Source organism: Lactuca virosa, chromosome 7 (genome assembly GCF_052849685.1).
Source record: "Lactuca virosa cultivar CGN04683 chromosome 7, Lactuca_virosa_CGN04683_v6, whole genome shotgun sequence".
NCBI lineage: Eukaryota > Viridiplantae > Streptophyta > Magnoliopsida > Asterales > Asteraceae > Lactuca > Lactuca virosa.
Genome location: NC_136432.1, coordinates 178,903,649 through 178,925,570, shown reverse-complemented (window position 1 = coordinate 178,925,570; position 21,922 = coordinate 178,903,649). Strand labels below are relative to the sequence as shown.

The following is a 21,922-nucleotide window of genomic DNA, read 5'->3' as shown; positions in this document are numbered from 1 at the left end:
TTTTGTGACTTGGAAAGCAGTAGTCGATTTGATTCCCCTTGCCCTAACCATCCAAGAATAATTTTCTACCAAACAAACCACCTCGAACCTTTCTTTGCTCGATCTGGTAGTATTATACTACTTACCTTGTTCCATGCATTGTCTTCCAATTGCAAGCTTGAGCAACTCTTTGTCATCAAAAATGTCTAGAACCTTAATCTCTTTATTTATATCTACCCTCTGACATGGAATGTTCACATCATCGTTTACAGGACACGAAGGCAATGGGGGCATAAGATGAAACATGGTATCTGAATAAATAATTTTAGGTTCATCATCAAATTCTTCTCCATTAGAATCACTCTCTAGGCCGGATATATCCAACTTGTCACAATCCGCAAACTCGCCATATCCTTTTAGTTCAACATCATGCAAAAATGGAACTTCTTGTTTTCCAGATTCATTACCAACCCTATTCACCACGTCTAGTGCTTTTTTGGTCAAAGTAATGATTTACACTAACATCATTAACATATGTACCAACATCATTATCACCGATATACTTATAATTCTCCGGTGTAACATACATAATCGGTTCTGGCACTATAGGCACTACATTTACATTTTCAGCGACACTATGATATTGACTATTACTTGGACTTTTAAAATTACCTATTGGGTTGTTGATCCCTTTTCCACTTGATAAATTAGCTGCAGATGTCTTTCCTCTATCATCCACTTCGTTACGCGAAACGCCTTCTTCAACCACCACATAGACAGACACAGATTTATCTCCAACGACATTTATTACCTTGATCACCTTTCTGATATCACGATCATTAACAATACCACAATAATAGAGTTGTTCTGGATGTTGATAAGCCATACTGACTTTTGATTCTTCGGGAAGACCCATCTTGCACTTCACCAAATGAACAAATTCGGTGAACGTGGTGGTTTCGTAAAATTCAACACCTAAATAAAACATTCTCGGATTGTATTCGGGTGGCCAAACATATGATAATTGGGAATTAACAAACTCCCATCTTCCATCCGTAATGAGCAATACGAAATACTCGTTACAACTCATTATGTTAATTTTGAGAATAAAGAAGCTAGAGAGAAGTGTAGTTTTCAAAATACGAAATAATTTCAATAATATGAAATACTTAATATATATATAGGGTAGGTTCAAAACAGTAGTCCACTCTGACAAAAAAGTAGTCAAGTTTCACAAAACAGTAGTCCATTCTGACAGAAAAGTAGTCAAGTTTAACAAAACAGTAGTCCGTTCTGACAAAAAATTAGTCAAGTTTAGCAAAACATTACACAACTCTGACAAAAAAAGTAGTCAAGTTTAACAAAAAAAGTAGTCAAGTTTACCAAAAAAATCAGTCAACAAATTCAGAAAATAATCTACAATTGAGCAAAAAATTATTGTATTAATTCTTAAAAAACTAGTTTATATTTTACAAAAAATATTTTTTAACAAAATAATTGTCAAAAAAAAAGTCTACATTTTATAAACAATATAATTGTTAAAATAATTTTATATCTTATAAACACTCTTTTTAATACTCTATATCACAAAAAAAATACGGTTTTTTTTTATTTTTTTATTTTTTTATTTTTAATTTTTTTAAAGTCTACTGTTTTGAATTCTCAAAAATTTTTAGCAAAATAATTGTTAAAATAATTCTACATGTTATAAACACTCTTTTTAATACTCTATATCACAATAATAATAATAATAATAATAATAATAATAATAATAATTAAACCGTAACTTTTTTGACAAAACAGTAGATTAAACCCCAAAACAGTAGACTTTTAAAAAAAAATTAAAAAAAAAAACGTATTTTTTTCCCAAAACCATAGGCTACGATTTGGGAAACCGTAGGCTACGGTTTGGGAAACCGTAGTAAAACCGAGAGGAAACCGTAGGTTTTAAAAAACCAATGGTTTTATATCTTAGAAATGAAAAAAAAAAGTATACAAAACACGAAACAGTAGACGAATTGACGAAACAATAGACGAATATAGAAATCTACGGTTTCGTGGGCTATATTTGGATATTTACTAATTTTTGGCTAAAAATTGTTAATCACTTCCTTAATTTGGCTAGATTAGTAATTGTCCCTTATAAAATAGATATCAATAGTAAGTGTTTAAAATTTAATTTCATTTCATGTTCTCTTGCCTCGGCTACTTCTTAGCTTTTTAAGCCCTCCACTTATGCTTAGGCACATACCATCATTGGCCTTGGCTAGGGCAATTACCATCTCTGTCTTTGACTTTGCTTATAAATTTATTACAAAATATAAAAACTCGTCATGAACAATTGTACGAGATTGATTATTTTTTTTATAACTAGCTTTCATTTTTAATATTAAAGTTATACTTATAGATGATATTATTGACAACATACCACGATAATCAAACTTTTTAAATCCATTTATGTGTGGTCTTGGTTAAGTTGAATATACATGTATGTAATTCATTGTTGATAGGTTGTAAGCAAATTTTCACACATGTTTGACTTGTTTCCTTTATAGTATAATTTTAATCTTAAATGTTAGATATATAAAAACAAAATAAATTTGATCATTATATAAGTTTTTTTATAGGACGAAGATACATTTAAGTTTACTCTTAAATTATATAATTGTTTTGAGATAAGACTTAAACTATCAATCATTTTGAAGGTGCTTTGGTTACTATTATAGAAGTGCTCAACTCCTTAGGCTATAATTGTTTTATAAATTAATTTTGGAATTAAGGTATTGGACCGAAAATGTAAAATTAGAAAACAAATGGAATAAACCGGAGATCCAAAGATTGTTAAAGGGCAACACTGCCCTTGGCTTTGACTCCTTCGCTCCAGAATCCAGTTGTGAAATGTGAAACCTCGAGCCCTATCCCCCATCCTAGCTACCCCATGTCCATAAATTCTTCCTCGTTGCTTTTCAATATAAACCCAAGAACAAACTTAATTATATATTCATTTCAATCCATCTATCTGTTCTTGGGTTCATTTAGAAATTCATACTTCCACAATCTTTTTACAGCTTCATTCACGTACAATCTTACACCATTTCGCTTACGTTTCTGTCGACTGTCATCATACGTCAGATTCAAAAAGGGTATTCTTGGATTTGACTATTTTTTTGTACTTATCGATCAAGATTATAACTTAATCATGTCAAGATTGAGAAGAAGAGAGCCTGTGAAGGTGGTGATTATCAACACCGAGTATATTGAGACAGACGCCATGAGCTTTAAGTCTGTCGTTCAACGTCTCACCGGAAAAGATACTCCCTCCCCATCTCCCAACAATAGCTTATCACACGCTGGTGGTGGTGGTGGTGGTGTGAAGTCGCCTGTGTTGAAGAAAGGGATGTCGTTTAGAGACCTGGATAACTTGCTGTTGGAGCTCCCTTCCATGGATGATATTTATCGGTTTTGCTCTGAGTAATATTCATTAAATATATAACTAATTGCTTTCCTTTTTTTCCTCATTGTGAAATTTATAAAATACTGTTATACATAAATAAACTCCCATACTTGCATATTCATATATTTCATCTCCTTTCTTCATATATATCTTTATCTTTTTAACGATATATAACACAAGAAAAGATTTAACCCTAAAACAAATTTAATATTAGTTTAATACATTTCTATTGAAAATTTAGAATAAATACTTATTTTTAGAAATTTTTATTGTCGTTATATAACTTGTAGTTACGAAAATGGTTACGTGTGTGTATACCAATCATGTGTTTATGGTATTTCGTTGATGTCAATTGAACATATAAATAAATAAATAAATCAAGGTTGTTGTTTGGTGCTGTATATCATATTACCTCTATTGTAATCTTATTTATATAATATTATCTTCACAAAACTAGTCAACTTACAACAGTTGATCTAAGTTTCTTTAATTCAAACTGTCGATGTCATATGTTGTTAGGTTGGAAGGATTGTAAAGAAACCTTGATGATGGGCGATAGAAATTGATTGTGATAATGAAGTTGATGATCTTGTATCTGTGACTGTTTTGTTTGCACCACACGTCCATGATCTTGCGGCCATCAATACGAACACGACGTGGTTCATGTCTAGACAGATCTAACATGGTCTTACTTCTAGCAAACAGTTCGATCTTGTCATGTTAGTTTTTGACAAATTTGATTCAGCTTTTAAAGTATGAATTTTGTCGAATCTAATTGGGCTTTTGGGCCCTTAAGTTGAGCCCGTTGTTGCTAGACACACACACACACCAAAAATCCAGATGGTTACACGTTATACTTAGAAACATCCCAAAGTTATCAGAAAATGGTACTAACAGTTAAAAAGTGTATCTAGGCATGTAGCGCAAGATCTTATTTTTAAAATTAGACTCCCATCAGCAGGAGACGAAATATTAATTAATTATTAAATAACCCCACAACAGAAATGTACAACAGTACTATCAATTGGTCCATTACATGTCACTTTTGAGTTTAAACATGGTCTATACGCCATATATGAATTATGTAAGATTCAAGCCAATTTTGGTTAAGCCCATTAGGTGAAGCTTCTTGAGATAAATATTACATCCTTCATGGGAAAAAAAACCGGGCCCTCAACGGTTCCTCTCTAAAAAAGTCGAAGACCGAACCAATCTTGGACCAAAGAATCTCAAGGCGGTCCAGAGTTGATCCCCAATTTTAGTGAACCACGATCTGTCTGGGGTCCGACCAATCTTAATCTCGAACCAGTCTTTAAAAAATTAATTGAAACGGTACTTGCCACCGGTTTCAGCAACCTAAAAATCAGGAAAAATAAAAATTAGGAAAAAAAAGTGTAACTTGGAGTCCTATCGAGTCTAAGATGGTCATTGCCTTGTAAGCTTCAAAACTTCTAGTTTTATTACCATAATCCTCAAAGATTTTTCTTCCCTAAGTCGATGTAGGATGCTCCCCATCTTTGACTTGTTGTACTTCAAGCCTTCTAAAAATAAAAACCATTTTTTTTCATTTCTTTTTTTATATTTATAAAAGTTAAACTAGTCTTTTTTTATTTCTTCTTTACTATCCTTGATAGTTTAAAAGTTACATAACTTAGTGAATAGGGATGGAAAAAAAATCCATATATTCGATGGGGAACTCGAAACCTGCATCCGGTTTGACTGAGATATAGACGAGGATGAAAAATCCCCAAATAAAAAAGCGGGGATGAGAATGGGGACACACAACATCAGAATGGATCTTCGCTTTGAGCGCAAAGAATATGTCCTTGAGGAGAAACTCGTTGAAGTCGATGAAAACACTGCTACTCCTAAACAACTAGTCTCCTACAAAAAATACTACAACGATGCAACAAAAGTTGCTTGCATCATGGTCGCCACAATGAATCCTAAATTGCAGAGGTTCTATGAGGACTACTGTCCATTTGAGATGAACCATGACCTGGTGGAAAAGTACCACAAGAGACCTCGTAAAGAAAAAGGTTGAAGTGGTCAAGTCTCTCATGGCTTGCAAGATGAACGAGGGAGAGTTTGTCTGCAACCACGTGCAGAGAATGCAAAGATACACGGAGGGCCTTGTTAAGCTCAATGTGCACTTTGACGAGGAGTTGGCCATAGACATAGTCTTAAACACTTTTCCAAGTTGTTATGATCACTTTATATTAGCTTATCATTTGAACAACATAGAGACCACATTTTCTCAACTCCACAACTTCCTACAGACTGTTGAGTTGAAATGAAAGGCAAGAGTCAAGCCCCAACCACTATTGCTAGTGCTCCCGTTCTCGCCATTGGTAAAGGCAAAGGGAAGAAGAGAAAGGCTACTCCTAATGCTAACTAGAAGATAATGCCCAAGTTGGGTCTTCAAGCAATGGGCCAAAGGCAAAGCCCAACTTGTACATTCCAGTTGTTAATGACCCCAAAGAGGCCACTTGTTACTATTGCAATGAGAAGGGCCATTGGAAGATGAGATGCCCCAAATACTTGCAAGACATCAAGGATGGCAAGGTGAAGCCATCGTCAGCAGGTATATACACTATTTAAACTAATAACTCAACGTCTACTCATTCTTGGGTCCTTGATACAGGATGTGGATTTCACATCTGTTCTGATTTGTAGGGGCTAAAAGAAAGTGAGGCGGTGGAGCATGGGAAGATGAATCTGATCATGGAAAATAGGCAATCTTCTCCTGTTACCAAGATTAGGATTATCAGCTCATGCGTATTAGTGATGTTAGAATTAGTTTAATTGATTGATGCTACTCGTCAGGAATGACACGAAACATTATTTCTTTTCATGCATTGTTTAGACAAGGTTTTCGCTACTATTTTGATGATTTGAATGATTCAATTCTAGTTTATAAAAATGGTGGTTTATATTTGAAGCTTTACCTTGTAATGACGTGTATGAAACTGTGACTTTGGTTGATAGCTTAGGCAATAGTGTATTTCACATTGATTCGACTAATGGATTAGCAAGGCATGCTTGTGGCATTGTCGTCTTGGGTACATTGACAAGAAACGCATCGCCCAACTCCAAAAGGATGGAGTGTTGGAATCATTTGACCCTAGGCCAGATGATGAATGTGAATCTTGTCTTTTGGGCAAGATGAGAAAATCACATATCACTGGATCTTGTGAAAGAGGTTCAGGTTTGTTGGACCTCATACATACAAATGTATGGACCCTTCAGATCCACCACAAGAGATGCCAATCGGTTTTATGTAACGTTTACGGATGATTATAATAGATATGGCTATATTTACTTAATCAAACATAAATAAAAAACCTTTGAAAAAGTTCAAGAGTTTAAACATGAAGTCGAGAATCAATTAGGAAAAAAGATAAAGATGCTCTGATCGGATAGAGGAGGAGAGTATCTTAGTATCGAGCTCCATGACTACCTTAAGGAATATTGAGTTATTTCACAATTGACTCCTATTAGGAGCTTAATGGTGTGACTGAGAGGTGCAATCGGACCTTGTTGGACATGGTTCGTTCCATGACGAGTCAAGCCATTTTTCCCATTTCCTTCTGGCGTATGCTTTAGAGACGGCTACCCACATCCTCAAACTTGTCCCTACTAAAAAGTTGCCAAAACACCTCACGAAATGTGGACAGGGAAAGTTCCATCATTAGCACATATCAAAGTTTGGGGTTGTGAAGCTTTCGTTAGAAGAGAGACTCATGACAAGTTAAAACCTAGAAATGAGAGGTGCATTTTCATTGGTTACCCACAAAAGTCCTTTGGATATTTGTTCTATAGGCCTAGTGAGAATATGGTCTTTGTAGCACGAAGAGGAGTCTTTCACGAGAGAGAGCTCATATGCAGAAAGGACAATGGGAGCACAATTGGCCTTGAATATATTTAAGAGTCAACCAATGAAGGCACATTAGAAAACGCTAGCACTCAACCAGAGGAAGAAATTCCAATTGAGCCCATTGATAATTCATTACCTCTTTGTTGTTCCAGTAGAGTTAGCATGCCACCTGAGTTCTATGGTTTCCATATAACTGCAGAAGGTGATACGTTTATCAGTGATCAAACACTGGTAAATTCGAGTGAGCCAGCTAACTACAAGGAAGCAATGGCATGCCTTGAGGCAACCAAATGGAAAGAGGAAATGGATAACGATATCAAGTCCATGTACGATAACCAAGTTTGGAATCTGGATCATCAAGAACCTGGTTGAAAGACAGTTGGTTGCAAATGGATCTTCAAGAAGAAGACATGGAAATGTGCACACATTCAAGGCACGACTGGTTGCGAAGGGCTTTACTCAAACCCTAGGGATTGACTACGATGAGACCTTATCACTAGTGACTAAGATAAAATTTATTAGGATATTTCTCACCATAGACGCTTTTCATAATTATGAAATTTGGCAAATGGATATTAAAACCATTTTCCTTAATGGGAAGTTGGCTGAGGATGTTTACATGACTCAGCCAGAGGGTTTTCTTGATCCAAAGTTTCCCAACATAGTGTGTAAGCTTGAGAAATCCAATTATGGATTGAAACAAGCATCTCGCAGGTGGAATATTTGCTTCCATGAAAAAGTCAAAGAATTTGGTTTCTATAGAAGTGAGGATGTCATGTGTATATGTCAAAGCTAGTGGGAGTATAGTAACATTTCTAGTGTTGTATGTTGATGACATACTACTTATAGGAAACGACGTCCCAACCTTGCAAGAAGTAAAATCTTGGCTTGGAAAGTGTTTTTCTATGAAGGATCTAGGTGCGGCTGCCTATATTCTTGGGATAAGGATTTTAAGAGATAAAAAGAGAAGACTAATTGGACTTAGTCAAATTACATACTTGGACAAGGTACTAAAACGGTTTAGTATGGAAAATTCCAAGAAAGGAGAGTTACCTGTTCCGAGCAATGCCAAATTGAGTAAGACTTAAAGCCCAAGTACAAATGAAGAGATAGTTGATATGAGTCGAGTCCCTTATTCTTCGGTTGTGGGATCGATCATGTATGTTATGACATGTAATCTCCCTGATGTGTCATTTGCTTTGATCATGGTCAATCGCTATCAGGGAAATCGTGGCAGAGCTCATTTGACAGCAGTGAAGAACATTCTCAAGTGTATGGGAAAGACAAAGGATATGATTCTAGTCTTTGGAGGCAGTGATACATTGAGAGTAACTGGGTATAGTGACACTAGCTTTCAGATAGACAGAGACAACTTTCATTCTCAATCTGGCTAGGTATTTACATTAAATGGAGGAGCAGTTACTTGGAAAAGTTCCAAGCATGACACAGTGGTTGATTCTATCTGTGAATCAGAGTACATAGCGGCCAGTGAAGCATCAAAGGAAGCAACATGGTTGAAAAACTTCATTGGAGATCTTGGAGTTGTCCCAACCATTCAAGAAGCAATAGAACTTTTCTGCGATAATGAAGAAGCTGTTGCTTTAACCAAAGAACCGATAGATCATGGCAAATCAAAACATATTGACAGAAAATACCATTACATCATACATTGAGTAAAAGAAGGTCATCTCATAACGAAGAGAGTCTCGTCAGAAGATAATCCTACAGATACTCTCACAAAGGCTATGAGTAGTATTAAGCATAGACAAAATGCTATGAGCATTAGATTGAGAGATGACATTAGTTTTAGTAGTTAGAAGATAAGTTTGAAACTTTTAACAAAAATAAGTGTAATTAAATTTTGGTGATTAGATAATAGAGATTATTTTTAAGTTTTTTTACTGCCTTCATCAATTATTTATTCTTGTGTTTCGTTTTGCATGTTTTACTTCCTGAATAATTTAATTATTCAAATTCCACATTCGTTCATACTTTGGGAAGTAAGTAGTGAATTTAGACTTTCATGAATTGGATTGTAGATTGTCTAAAGAGTTACACATAGAAATTGTATTGCTACAATATTCATGAGTACTTAGAAATGGAGATTTAAGTATTAGATAAACCCACACTCATAAAATTACTTCATGGATTACATCACGAGTAATTATGAGACAGTAATATCTTATATTCTCGAAACAGAAATATATTAGTTGTAATTTACAAGTCGGCTATGCCAATATGTTGCAAAAACACATCGGTAACATGATGTTATAAAACGCAGGATCATGTATGATTTGATGAGTAAAGGATACAAGCATATGAGTCAAATTTTATCTGTTCCTTTTAACCTAATGGGAAAAGTGATATCTTTGGGCCCCTCGGTGATTTGGTGTTGACTTATAGTGTTGGGCCCAGCCAAGACTCAATTGATGTGTTCAATTTGAAGTCTTATGTCGTCATCACAAATAAGGAAATCGAGAAATAAAATTTAGACAATGAGATTGATTCTAATCCATGTCTCATGTCCGTACAATATCTTGAAGAACAGCGGGATATTGGATCACTTATCTTAGGACCAATGTGTGTTTATTTCATAGTTCGGCAGTTGCTATGGAAGCACTCTTTGTTGTCTAATTTAAAAGTTATAGCAGTAATTTAGTTTTACACTTATCTAAGTGGAAGACTGTTGGATTAGGTTTCTAATCCAATAACTAAATTAATATAATCTTGAATTATTAGCAAAGTTCTTTTGAGTTGCCCTCAAACTTAGTAATTGAATAGGATGACTTTTAAAGAGAGAAACTGATTTATTAATTTATTATGTGATTAATAAATTAATTAGAAATCAAAATGAATTTATTAATATGGTATGAAAATAATATATTAATTAGAAATCATATTATTTAATTAATAATTAATTAGAAATTAATTAGAATTAATTTTGGGATTAATTGGATTAAATAAAAGTTCATTGATTGTTTGGTTATTTGTTGAAAGTTGAACCAGGAAGGCTCTAGAACCCCATGGAATGGGGTGGATGAAAATTGGCTAGATATCATCTAGAATTTTCGTCCAAGGGTGATTGGATAAGACATAAGGCAGTTTGATTATTATACTAATTAATCTAGGCCTTATCCCAAAAACCCTAGCTTTGGCCCCAAGTTTCAGTCGACTATATAAAGGGTCCTATACCTTAATATTTCGGCTACTCCTTCTTCCATAGAGAAAGCCGAAATTATACTCACCTGTAACGCCCGCAGATCCGAGCTAGTCAATTTAGAGACAAAGAGCATCAAAAAAATGAGTTATTGATGGAAGATTATTTAGAAGGATTAATCTTAACGAAGTTATAGTATATGTCACAAGGGTTCCGTACATATAAATAACGCCGAAATCCGAGTTATAACGAAGAAGTTATGGCCCGTCGAAGTTTCGTGGCAAATCGGCACGGCACCGGGAGACGTAAATAGTGAATTTACGATAGAATACTTTTTGGCCTTAGTGATCTAAACAAAAGTCATAGTATACGTTGAACCGAGAGCGTGCATAAAAAGAACGCCCAAATCTGACTTCGTATGAGGAAGTTATGATTTTTCTAAGATTTGGCATAGCAGTGCACAACCCGAAACTCGAATTTTAGATCAATTGGTTTTTGGCCAATGCGACCTAAATGAGAATTGAAGATCTCATTAATAGGAACTCAACGACAAAAAGACAGTCGAAAACGGAGCTCGTATGCGAAAGATATGGACGAAGCTTAGTCTCTACTTTTCGAGCACGACGAATTCGATACAGTTTTGTAAATCTGAGATAGAATGAGAATTAGCCAACAGGGTCTAAATAAAAGTTGTAGTACTCGTAAATACCAGCGCATAGATATAAATAACGTAGAAAACGAAGCTCGTACGCGGAAGATAAGGACGAAACTTAGGGACTACTCTACGATAAAACTCTTATAAATAAGAGATGAACTCTTCATAATTTCTTCACACCATAAGCCTTTATTTCTCTCTCTAACTTCTCTCTAGCCTCCCTAAACCCCTCCCAAGTCTAGGGGACCTCCCTATCACGAGAAGGAAGCCGCGGAGCGCTCGACGGCTCCGAGAAGAAAAGCTTTCGGCTCGGAAACGCTGCTCCAGCGAAGTCCAGTTTTTAATAAAAACCCGCTGTTTCGTCGAAACAAAATAAATTAATAGAAGCGAAGCGCTGTCTGAGTTCAGAATCACCACCTTACCAAGTGAGTGCATAGTTACTTTCATGTTACACATAGATATGAAGTATTTTATATAAATTACGTGCTATGTGTGCATATAACCTGTATACTTGCTATCTATGCTGGATGAACGATTTTATACATGTTTTAAATAATTTAAACTGTATATGTATTTTATATCTACGAATATGTTGGGTAAAACATGGGTAGATGAATGATGAAAGATGAAAGATGAAAGATGATATGAGTGAACATTGGCAGCTATAGACTTAGTGCCTAACAAATAACAACGACAACTATGGACTTAGTGCTTATCGAATAAATATTGGTAGCTATGGACTTAGTACCTGATAGATAAACGTTGGTAGCTATGGACTTAGTACCTATTAGATAAACATTGGTAGCTAAGGATTTAGTACCCGATGAATGAACTTTAGCAGCTATGGAATTAGTGCTTTACGAACGAGCATTGGCAGCTATGGATTTAGTGCCTGTCATATAAACCCTGAAAGCAATGAACTTCGAAATGAACGAATGCATGATAGATGACTCTTAGGGTATACCTTAAGAGTAAGGAAGATAATGGGGATGAGTAATTGGGTTGATTGTTTGATGTTTAAACATAATAATTATATTATTGTGGGTTGAAAACCCAATGTAGTCACCAAGTTTCCCAACCTGACCCACTCAAGCTTATTTGTATCACAAGTGTCGATATGAAGCTACTTTACACTGAGAGATTTAATACAGATGTAGATCACTAGTGTATATGAATGTAAGTTCTGTTTATGCTTATGTTTATGCATTGACGACGACATCCCAAATGTTTTAAATGAATAAAATACATTTCTTCGGAAATGCTTTGATAAAGTATTTATCATGTTTTATTGGGAACAAATTCCGCAACATTTTTTATCAAAAGAAGTACTCTGATTTTTATAAAGGATAAACAAAATCGGTCTTTTCTGGCCGTGAAAAATGGGGATGTCATAGTTGGTATCAGAGCATTAGTTTAAGCGAACTAGGAATATGAATTTATTTCTAGACTTAAACTTAGAATGCTAAGCGATGATTGTGAGTAGTGTGTCTAATATATTTTAGGAAGTACACCTGAATAGACACGAGCACTAGCTCATTTACGGAAGATGCCTAAATTGCTTTTATGTGCTAAATGATTTGCGATGCTTTATGATGCTATCGTTTGATCGGATCTATGGTCTGTTGTCGACCGGATCTGGAAACTTTATGTGTTCAGATTTCTAAACGTTTAATTACGATATTAGAACTGACATGTAATTTTTCGAAGTAATAAGGAGGAATACGCGTCTAAACCTTCCTCTATCTATATTCTCGTCTCGATACACCGAACGACTACTTTGGTGTGCAGAACATCATGGTGAAGACTCGTAGTGAATTGAGTAAATGGAGGAAATGAGAAGGCTTATGATACTGAATGGTACCTATCAGAAGATATCGTAAGAGTGATATCTTGCCTTTAGAATGCGTTTAATAAATAATACGTCTAGTATGAGAGAAGTACACTTTCGATGAGCAGAAAGAAAGATTTTTGGTATAATCCATGAAGTTATCCCATCGTCTGACATTTCCATCACCAACCGAGTTGAAGCAGAATTGATGATTGAAGATACGCATGGAAGAAGTCCTAGTAGAGTTTAGGGAAAATTATATGATTGTTTGGACACATTTGTATGTGTTAAAATTGTTTTTGTCATAAGAACTTGGAGAACTGCGAGACAATACGTGGGACGAGTATGAGTAGGTGTGAATGGTAGTAGAGGCCTATACTACCGGAACCACAGGACTCACGCTTGGATCAGGGAAAGTCACAAGGTTACCAAGAAGCTAGTAATTGATTTTGTTTTGCTCATGTCTATCGTTACCATCGTTTCGGTAATGACTAAGAAGATGATTGTTATTCCGACCCTAGTTGTAAAATCAAATTGAGTCCGACTAAGATAAGTATGTTACGCGGTTCTAAGAACCAAGTTCGATTTAGCATCTGACCTAAGCCAGAAGATTGAAGTGAGAGATAATCGAAGCAATCGATAGATGTTTCGCGATCGTTGTTAAAGTAAGAAGCTTGTAGCTAGAAGTGCTTCATGCTAGAATATGATTATATCACATTAGAACATGAAGGAAGGTATATTCCATCATGGAATTTGACTCTAAAAGACCTAAGTCTAAACATTGCATCATACAATGAGAGGTCATTAGAACATGACCCATTGGTCTATTACGATAATCAAAATAAAGTTTGTTTATGAAGGATCAGGAGTTTCCAATAAGGATCAGGATTATAACTCGAAGGTTACAATTGAAAGTCCAACACAGTATGAAGAGCGGGTGCAAGATCGAGCACCACCAGCAGTTAAAAAGTCCAAGAGTTATATACTCATTCGAAGGAACATATATGTTATGATTATTACCTAGTATGAAGATATAACGTATGGAATCATTATTCAAGCCCTGTTTTGTTGATGATTCCGGGACGTAATCATCCTAAGGGGGAGATAATTGTAACGCCCGCAGATCCGGGCTAGTCAATTTAAAGACAAAGAACATAAAAAACTGAGTTTTTGATGGAAGACTATTTAGAAGGATTAATCTTAACCAACTTATATCATATGTCACAAGGGTTCCGTACATATAAAGAACGCCCAAATCTGACTTCGTATGAGGAAGTTATGATTTTTCTAAGATTTGACATAGCAGTGCACAACCCGAAACTCGAATTTTATATCGATCGGTTTTTGGCCAACGCGAACTAAATGTGAATTAATGATCTCATTAATAGGAACTCAACTACAAAAAGACAGTAAAAAACGGAGCTCGTATGCGAAAGATATGGACGAAGCTTACTGTCTACTTTTCGAGCGCGACGAATTCGATACAGTTTTGTAAATCTGAGATAGAATGAGAATTTGCCAACGGAGTCTAAATGAAAGTTGTAGTACTCGCAAATACCAACGCGTGGATATAAATAACATAGAAAACAGAGCTCGAATAAATGTTGACAGCTATAGACTTAGTGCCTAACAAATAACAACGACAACTATGGACTTAGTGCCTATCGAATAAATGTTGGTAGCTATGGACTTAGTACCTGTTAGATAAACATTGGTAGCTATGGACTTAGTACCTATTAGATAAACACTGGTAGCTATGGATTTAGTACCCGATGAATGAACTTTAGCAGCTATGGAGTTAGTGCTTTACGAACGAGCATTGGCAGCTATGGATTTAGTGCCTGTCATATAAACCCTGAAAGCAATGAACTTCGGAATGAACGAATGCATGATAGATGACTCTTAGGGTAGACCTTAAGAGTAAGGAAGATAATGAGGATGGGTAATTGGGTTGATTGTTTGATGTTTAAACATAATAATTAAATTATTGTGGGTTGAAAACCCTATGTGCTCACCAAGTTTCCCAACCTGACCCACTCAAGTTTATTTGTATCACAAGTGTCGATATGAAGCTACTTTACACTGAGAGATTTAATACAGATGTAGATCACTAGTGTATATGAATGTAAGTTCTGTTTATGCTTATGTTTATGCATTGACGGCGACATCCCAAATGTTTTAAATGAATAAAATATATTTCTTCGGAAATGCTTTGATAAAGTTTTTATCATGTTTTATTGGGAACAAATTCCGCAACATTTTTATCAAAAAAAGTACTCTGATTTTTATAAAGAATAAACAAAATCGGTCTTTTCTGGCCGTGAAAAATGGGGATGTCACATCACCTCTCTCCTCTCTCTCTCTCTCTCTCTCTCTCTCTCTCTTCAAGTATTCTAGCTACTAGGGTTGGGTGTGAACCATCAGAGGGACGAAACTTGTGGTGCTTGCTTCTTAAAGCTTTGAAGAAAGGATTCTTAATTGTTTACTACTACAATTAACAAGTTATGTATTCTTCCTTAATAATTAGGATTTCATTAGAAAATTTTTGTATTTTGATAGTTCATAGTATGTTGCATTTATATGAAAGACATAGATCCTCCTTAGGTTTCGTGTGCCCTAAACATTTAACTGTTAAATGTTTTTCCGCTTAGAGCATAGTTTTGTAATCTACATTTTCCATCACTTACAAGGGTCCAAAATGTGTGCAAGAAGGTGGTGGGGAGACTTGGTTGCTGAATATTTGGACAAAAAGCACCTTCTTCCTCTTCAACACCAGAAAACACCTTAAAAAGCTTCAAGATATCAACAAGGGAGACTAGGTTCGTTTAGGTCAAGAGGGAATGATGGAGGCTGAGGGTGAGCAAACCCTAGCCATCACATCCCTTAAATTGCATGTTATAGCCAAAACCTTGCCACGTCGTGGCTTCCAAAAGAAAAATGTGTTTCTTATCGGGTGAGACCACGTCGTGGTCGCCTAAATTTTCACATTTCAAGTCTTAATTGTTGTGAACACAAAAGAAGTATATACCTTAAACTGGTGTTACAGTTCTGTTGTGTTGTATAAGGGAAATACATGGTGAGGATGAGTCCCATTATGAACTAAAATATTTAGAACTTGAGAATTAAGGAATTATATACCACTGTCATTTAAAAGGCTTTGAGTTTAAATGAGAACCAAGTTGGGAAAGTGGTCATGAAAGAAAAAATAATTATGAAAACCTCAGTTTTAGATTTCAAAGGATAAATGTAACATCCTATTTCGAAAAGTTTCTTATTTCGGGATTATGGACGATAAATGGATCAAGTAAAGGCCTTGGGCTTCAAGGGAATGAGGTTTAGACCTTATTGGATGATGATAATGTTGGATAAGTGATTAAAGCCTTCGATTTGTGCTTGGAAGAAAAAGGGTAAAAAGGGAAAAGTAATATTTTTGTCTTCTTGCATGGATTATTGTTTTAGTTCGACATGTATTAAGTTATAATTAATTATATAAGGTTGTGGGTCTCGTAAATACCTTTCTATGCATATAAAGAACACCGAAAACAGAGTTGAAATAAATAAATTATGACTATTTGACGTTGAAGTGAAATTTGGTGAAAAGCCGTCCTCACGAGGTGACAGAAATGTGTCATGACATAAGATTCCTCATGAGGTGAGAATAAATTTTCTTGATGTGAGAACTTTGTAGCCCAAAGCCCATCGAATTTTTAGGATTTTCAAGGTATTTAAAGGTAAGGACTCATATTTTAGGGTATTTTCTTAACCTCTGTCATATCTAGAACCTATTGAGAGAAAAACCCTAGCCTCCATTTTCAAGATTTAAGCCTCCCCTCTCCTCTCTTATCCATTTTTGGAGTTTTTGGTGGTTTTGGAGCAATGTTTTCATGCAAGATTGATCCTTGAATCTTGGCAATTGAATATCTCAACTTTCATCTACCTTCTAGACCTTTGTAAGTTATAAAGTTCCAAGCTTTATTGCATTTCATCTTGGATCTAAGTGTATTAGGTGTTTTGGTCCATTTTAATGAGTTTTGAGTGAGAGTTGGGAATAAAGTTTGCAACTTTATTACTTTCCAAGGTCCCAAGAACAATGTATGTTTCAGATCTGGACTCCAAAACCTTTTGATTAGTTTAGAATCTTTTCTTGGACCTCATGGACTAGGAAAGTTTTGATCTTTTGCCTTTCCTTTTAGCCATGGAGGTTATTTTGGTCATTTAGGTGATTTTGGACTATTAAAGTTTAGATCTTGAAAGCTTGAGACATTATTATGTTATAAGTTGAGACTTTATCCATCTAAACATCATGTTGATTCAGATCTGAAGGTTGGAGACTTGGACTTAATGGATTTAGCTAAGAAAGATGCATTTTGGGTCCCTTTGAGACTTAAAGACTAGATCTTGGTTGTTTGGAACATCCTAATGGATAAAGTTGGAAACTTTGTCCATTATGAAGCTATTTAGGAACTAGATATGAGGTCATAGGCCTTGGTCTGAAGAGATTAAGCACTTAACAAATATTTTGGCCTTCTGAGCAGAAGTCACAACGTGACATATGATGTGTCATGATGTAACAGTGCCTAGAATCATGATTGTTTTGTCATTTCATTCTCACGACATGACCAAGGAATGGTCACGATGTAACGTTGACTTTGATTAAGCTGACCGTTGACCTTGTGGACTTTGACCGTTGAATTTTTGACCAGTTTGACTTTTAGTCAAACTTGGGTAGAATTGAGTATTTGACTAAGGATTGGTCTTGATTTGGTTTTATAAAGTTTGGGTTGGCTGTTTTGATGCTGAGGTAGCTGTTGGGCTTCTGTCGAGTGGTTAAGGTGAGTTTTCCTCACTGTACTTATGGGTCGAAGGCACCAATATCGGCCCGATAGATTGTGTTATGTTATCTTGTTTATAGGAAGTTGTTATACGGTGGTGATCTATTAGATTGGTAGATCTATATGATTACGTGTATTTGCTTATTATATGTTTAAGTTTATCTATTGCATATGTCGACATATTGTGGTTGGGTTGAGGCAGTCATGCTTTGTGTTGAAGGCCAAGATACCTGAGGCAGTCCAGATAGGTTGTAGGCCCTGCGAGGCGGTCCATTCAGGCCGGAGGCCCGGAGAGCGGTCCAGATAGGTTGTAGGCCCTGCGAGGCAGTCCAGTCATGTTGAAGGCTCATGTATGCATGTTTTTATCAGTTTGGTGGTGTGGGGTACTTTGGGTGAACTCACTAAGATTTTTCTTACAATTTGATTTTATGATTTTAGGTATATCAAAGGAAAGGGGAAAGAGGAAGACGTAATTGTGCACATCATCCTGGATTTTTATATGACTTATGATTTCAGGATACTCTGATTTATGTTTATGGTTTTGAGAAACTATCTTTTTATATAGATTATGGATTTTGGAATAGTTTTAAAATGAAAAAAAAATGGTAATGATTTTAGGATGTTACAAGTTGGTATCAGAGCCCTGGTTTAAGAGAATTATATGAACACTTGTGTGATTCCAAACTCAAACTAAGGATCTGCAAAAAAAATTCAAAATTTAACTCTAAAAGAACTGATAGAAAGGATGTGATGTGTACAATCTGTCGGAGCCAAGGAAAGTGATTCCCCAAGATACCCACATTTTTTTGTTTATTGTTGATATGGTAGAATTGCATGCTAGTATGTACGCTAAGGATATTCAGGAATTGCATGATAGAATTTCCTGATGTATGATGTATTATAGCCTAGGAGAATTTCTTGTTATGCTATATGGAACTGACATTGTTACTATGGTTGCTTAGTGTATGCATCAAAGTCGTACATAAATAGGATTGTATAGCCTGAGAATGTTTGATTTACCCTTATTTCCTTTTCCTTGTCTGGTTGTGAGCTTAGGGTAGAATCAGGTATTCAAATGTCTATCGAATCCAGTGTTATGTATGATTAGCATATACGAGCGGCTGCGGGGTTAGTGGAAGTTTCATGAGTGAGTATGGTTTGTAGTGTGACAACATGAGGAATGATTAGCCACTCTCGAGAGAGTGAGTATAGGATGTATGCATATCCTAGGAAGTGATTTAGTGTGATTGGTGTTCTGTTTAGCAGGTTTTGGTTGTATTAGCATGAGTAGTTACTTAGAGGATTCAGAACAATTCTTGAGGAAAGTGTGGATAAGTGTGGAAGATAGTATTGAGTCCATACTACTGAAAGCACATGATTTGTACTCGAATTAAGGAAAATTTCAGGGATTCTAAGGAGATGACTGATGGTAGATTGCATGTTTTGGAGCCATGATTCACTAGAATGTGTTTTCGTCTTATTCAGTTTATCGGATATGGCTGTTCAGGCTGAGGATGGTCCTGGTGATTTCTTGGGCCTTAGTGACCATCTCAGTTAGTTGATTCTAAGGTGTCGAGGGCCTTGCTCGAGGTAGTGCCAGTTGAGTCGCAGGACTCAAGAGAGGAGCGATTGTTATTATAGGCTCGAGGGTTGCAGCCGGAGGCTGAGTGATTGGCAGATGGACTGGGATGTCACTATCCACAACAGGGGTTATGTTCTTCCAGCTTTCCGTGTTCGGAGGAAAGAGATAACAAACATGTGATTTTCAAAGTTTGGATGTAGACACGACATGGGGCTAGATAATTGCGGTTTTTGGCGGAAAGTATGGAATTATGGGAATGCACAAGAGGATCCTTATGGTATGGTTGCCTTGATATGAGATCAATGGTATATTTTCTTTGAATATAGTCAGGTAAGGTGCTAATTTATTGTTTCAGGTGATCAGGGAAGTGAATCGGGAACGACAAATTTTGTTGTCTCTGATGTACCCTGACTATGAGAATGATGCCTCTTGTATTTATGAATGATTCTCGCGATGAAGTGATGGTTGGGGATTTTCATACGAGGTGTGTGTTATTCCATTTGTTCTAGATAGAGAATCGGTGTTATGAATGGACAAAATTATTGATTATGCATCTACATGGGATTCTTCATGTTAGAGGCGGTCATGATTGGGGAGTTTCCGAGGTCTCCATCTGAGATTCAAAATCTCTTTGAGTTTGCTTGGTGTTTATCTGGAAGATCATCTTGCGTTGTAGTATACATTCCAAGGGCCAGGGATGTTATGTATATGGTTGAGTCGGTTTGATATTTGGTTTGTTTGCAACGTCAGTTAGTGGTAGTTTGAACCCTAAGTGGGGGAGAACTGGGTCTTATGTTTGGAGGATCATCGATCTGTTCGGTTTTATGATTTCAGTAAAATCAATCATATGGATTTGCGGTTCGGGTATCATAGACTTTGGTTCAAGATTTGGTCAAGATGGGGACGTATAGCAAGTTTCTATCAGATATATGTGCTCACGAATACATGTCTTTTCTTCACGGAAGGAAGTTGTGGACAAGGAGCTCACTATAGATAGTGGTTTTTTTTCGGGAATCCCAATGAATAGGTCAAGAGGCGTTTAGGTCGCTCAGGTTGAGTATCGGTTGTTGAGGGATTTGTCAGCTTATTGTATACATTATTATCCATATTCTAGGTTGGGCAATTGTTGGCCGATAAATCAGCTTTAGAGTTTGGTAAGTTTAGTTTCACATGGGTTTTGTTCATTAGTGTATTGGGTCATTGGATTAGTTTTCAATGCATTCTCCATCATTGGTCATTTCGTTCATCATCAATAATTGAGGTTCTTCGAATTTTTCGAGCTTTATGAGCTGAAGTTCAATAGATGTGTCAACCTATCATCAAAATATATGCATTGTACATTTTTTTTGGGTATGGTTACCCTTAATTTTTGGTTATGGAAGTATTGTTCATAGTGGGCTCGAGTTTGGCAGATGTCTTTGCTTATTGGGAGATCGTACATTGGAGCGGTGTTGTAAGTTTTTCAGGTGTGGCTTTGGATCTACGTAGAATCCAATTTCGGCATGTTTTATCGATAGGGTTGGTATTTTGATTGATCGGGCCATGGTTTTAGCAGCATTTCTGGATAACTTTGGAAGTCTTATTGAGCTATTTACATATTGGTGGGATTTGTTTAGTTTCAATCGAAGCGTAGGATCTTGTATCAGTCGTTCATGAGGGTGTTTCTGTTAGGGTTTGAGGTTTGTCATTTCGGTTAGATCTACTGGTACCTCACCCTTTGGGTAAGGTTGCATGGAAGAAGGAATGCAGTAGATATAAGGTTGGTTATGTGTTTCCTCTGGAGGGGTATATTGTGGTAGTTCATCAAATATGGTCATGAGGGGGAGGTGTATGTGGACTGGGTAAGATAGCATGAGAACACTTGGTTCGAATTATTGGCATGGTCCTTATTTGGTTTATAGCATTTGAATTAGAAGAAGAGTACAACCACCTATCCTATTCTATGGTTGTATGTGTCCATGTTTTCGTCTGACTCTGCGTTAGTAGCAGCCTGTATAGTGAACGGAATTGTGTGTTATAGAAATCTATGGCTCATGTTTTGATTGGTTAGTGTCGAGGGAGATATTGATTGGGTTCTTGCAAGTCCGTGGGGTTGATGGTTGAGTACTTTTAGTCCCTGTGGTGTTGGTTGTGTGTAACACCGGATTCCTGGTATGTATTTAAATTATAAATTCATTCATTTTTATGTAGGAACTCGATGAGTTGGAGGCCCCAAACTCGTCGAGTAGGAATTGGATTTGGACGCGGGTTTAGAAGTCTACTTGACAATTTGGAAGCCTCAACTCAACGAGTAGGGTTGCCATAATGAAACCCTAATTTCGGGGTTTTGCACCCTATTTAAGCATCCTAATCCCCTTATGCCAACCTCATTTACAGCCTCCAACTCCCAAACCCTAGATCCAGAAACCCTAATACCTTGTGTGAGCTTTTGATCCATTCTTGAGAGAGTTTTGGGTGTTTGAAGCTTGTGGAAGAAGAAGAAGCTTGAGGATTCAAGAGGAAGCTGGTAGATCCAAAGACTCCATTTCATTCTCATCATTTTCTGGTAAGCAAGTCTT

General features: G+C 36.2%; 1 protein-coding gene across 1 annotated transcript; it reads left to right on the top strand.

Annotated features, from left to right (window-relative positions):
- Positions 1-3,178: 3,178 nt before the first annotated feature.
- Positions 3,179-3,454, top strand: LOC145127353 (VQ motif-containing protein 10-like). The gene has a single exon (XM_079062567.1). The coding sequence runs from the start codon at positions 3,179-3,181 to the stop codon at positions 3,452-3,454; it is 276 nt and encodes a 91-aa protein (XP_078918693.1).
- The last annotated feature ends 18,468 nt before the right edge of the window (positions 3,455-21,922 follow it).

Excerpts from the sequence above, each read along its gene's own strand:
- LOC145127353 (XM_079062567.1), top strand. The coding sequence starts at position 3,179 with ATGTCAAGATTGAGAAGAAGAGAGCCTGTGAAGGTGGTGATTATCAAC.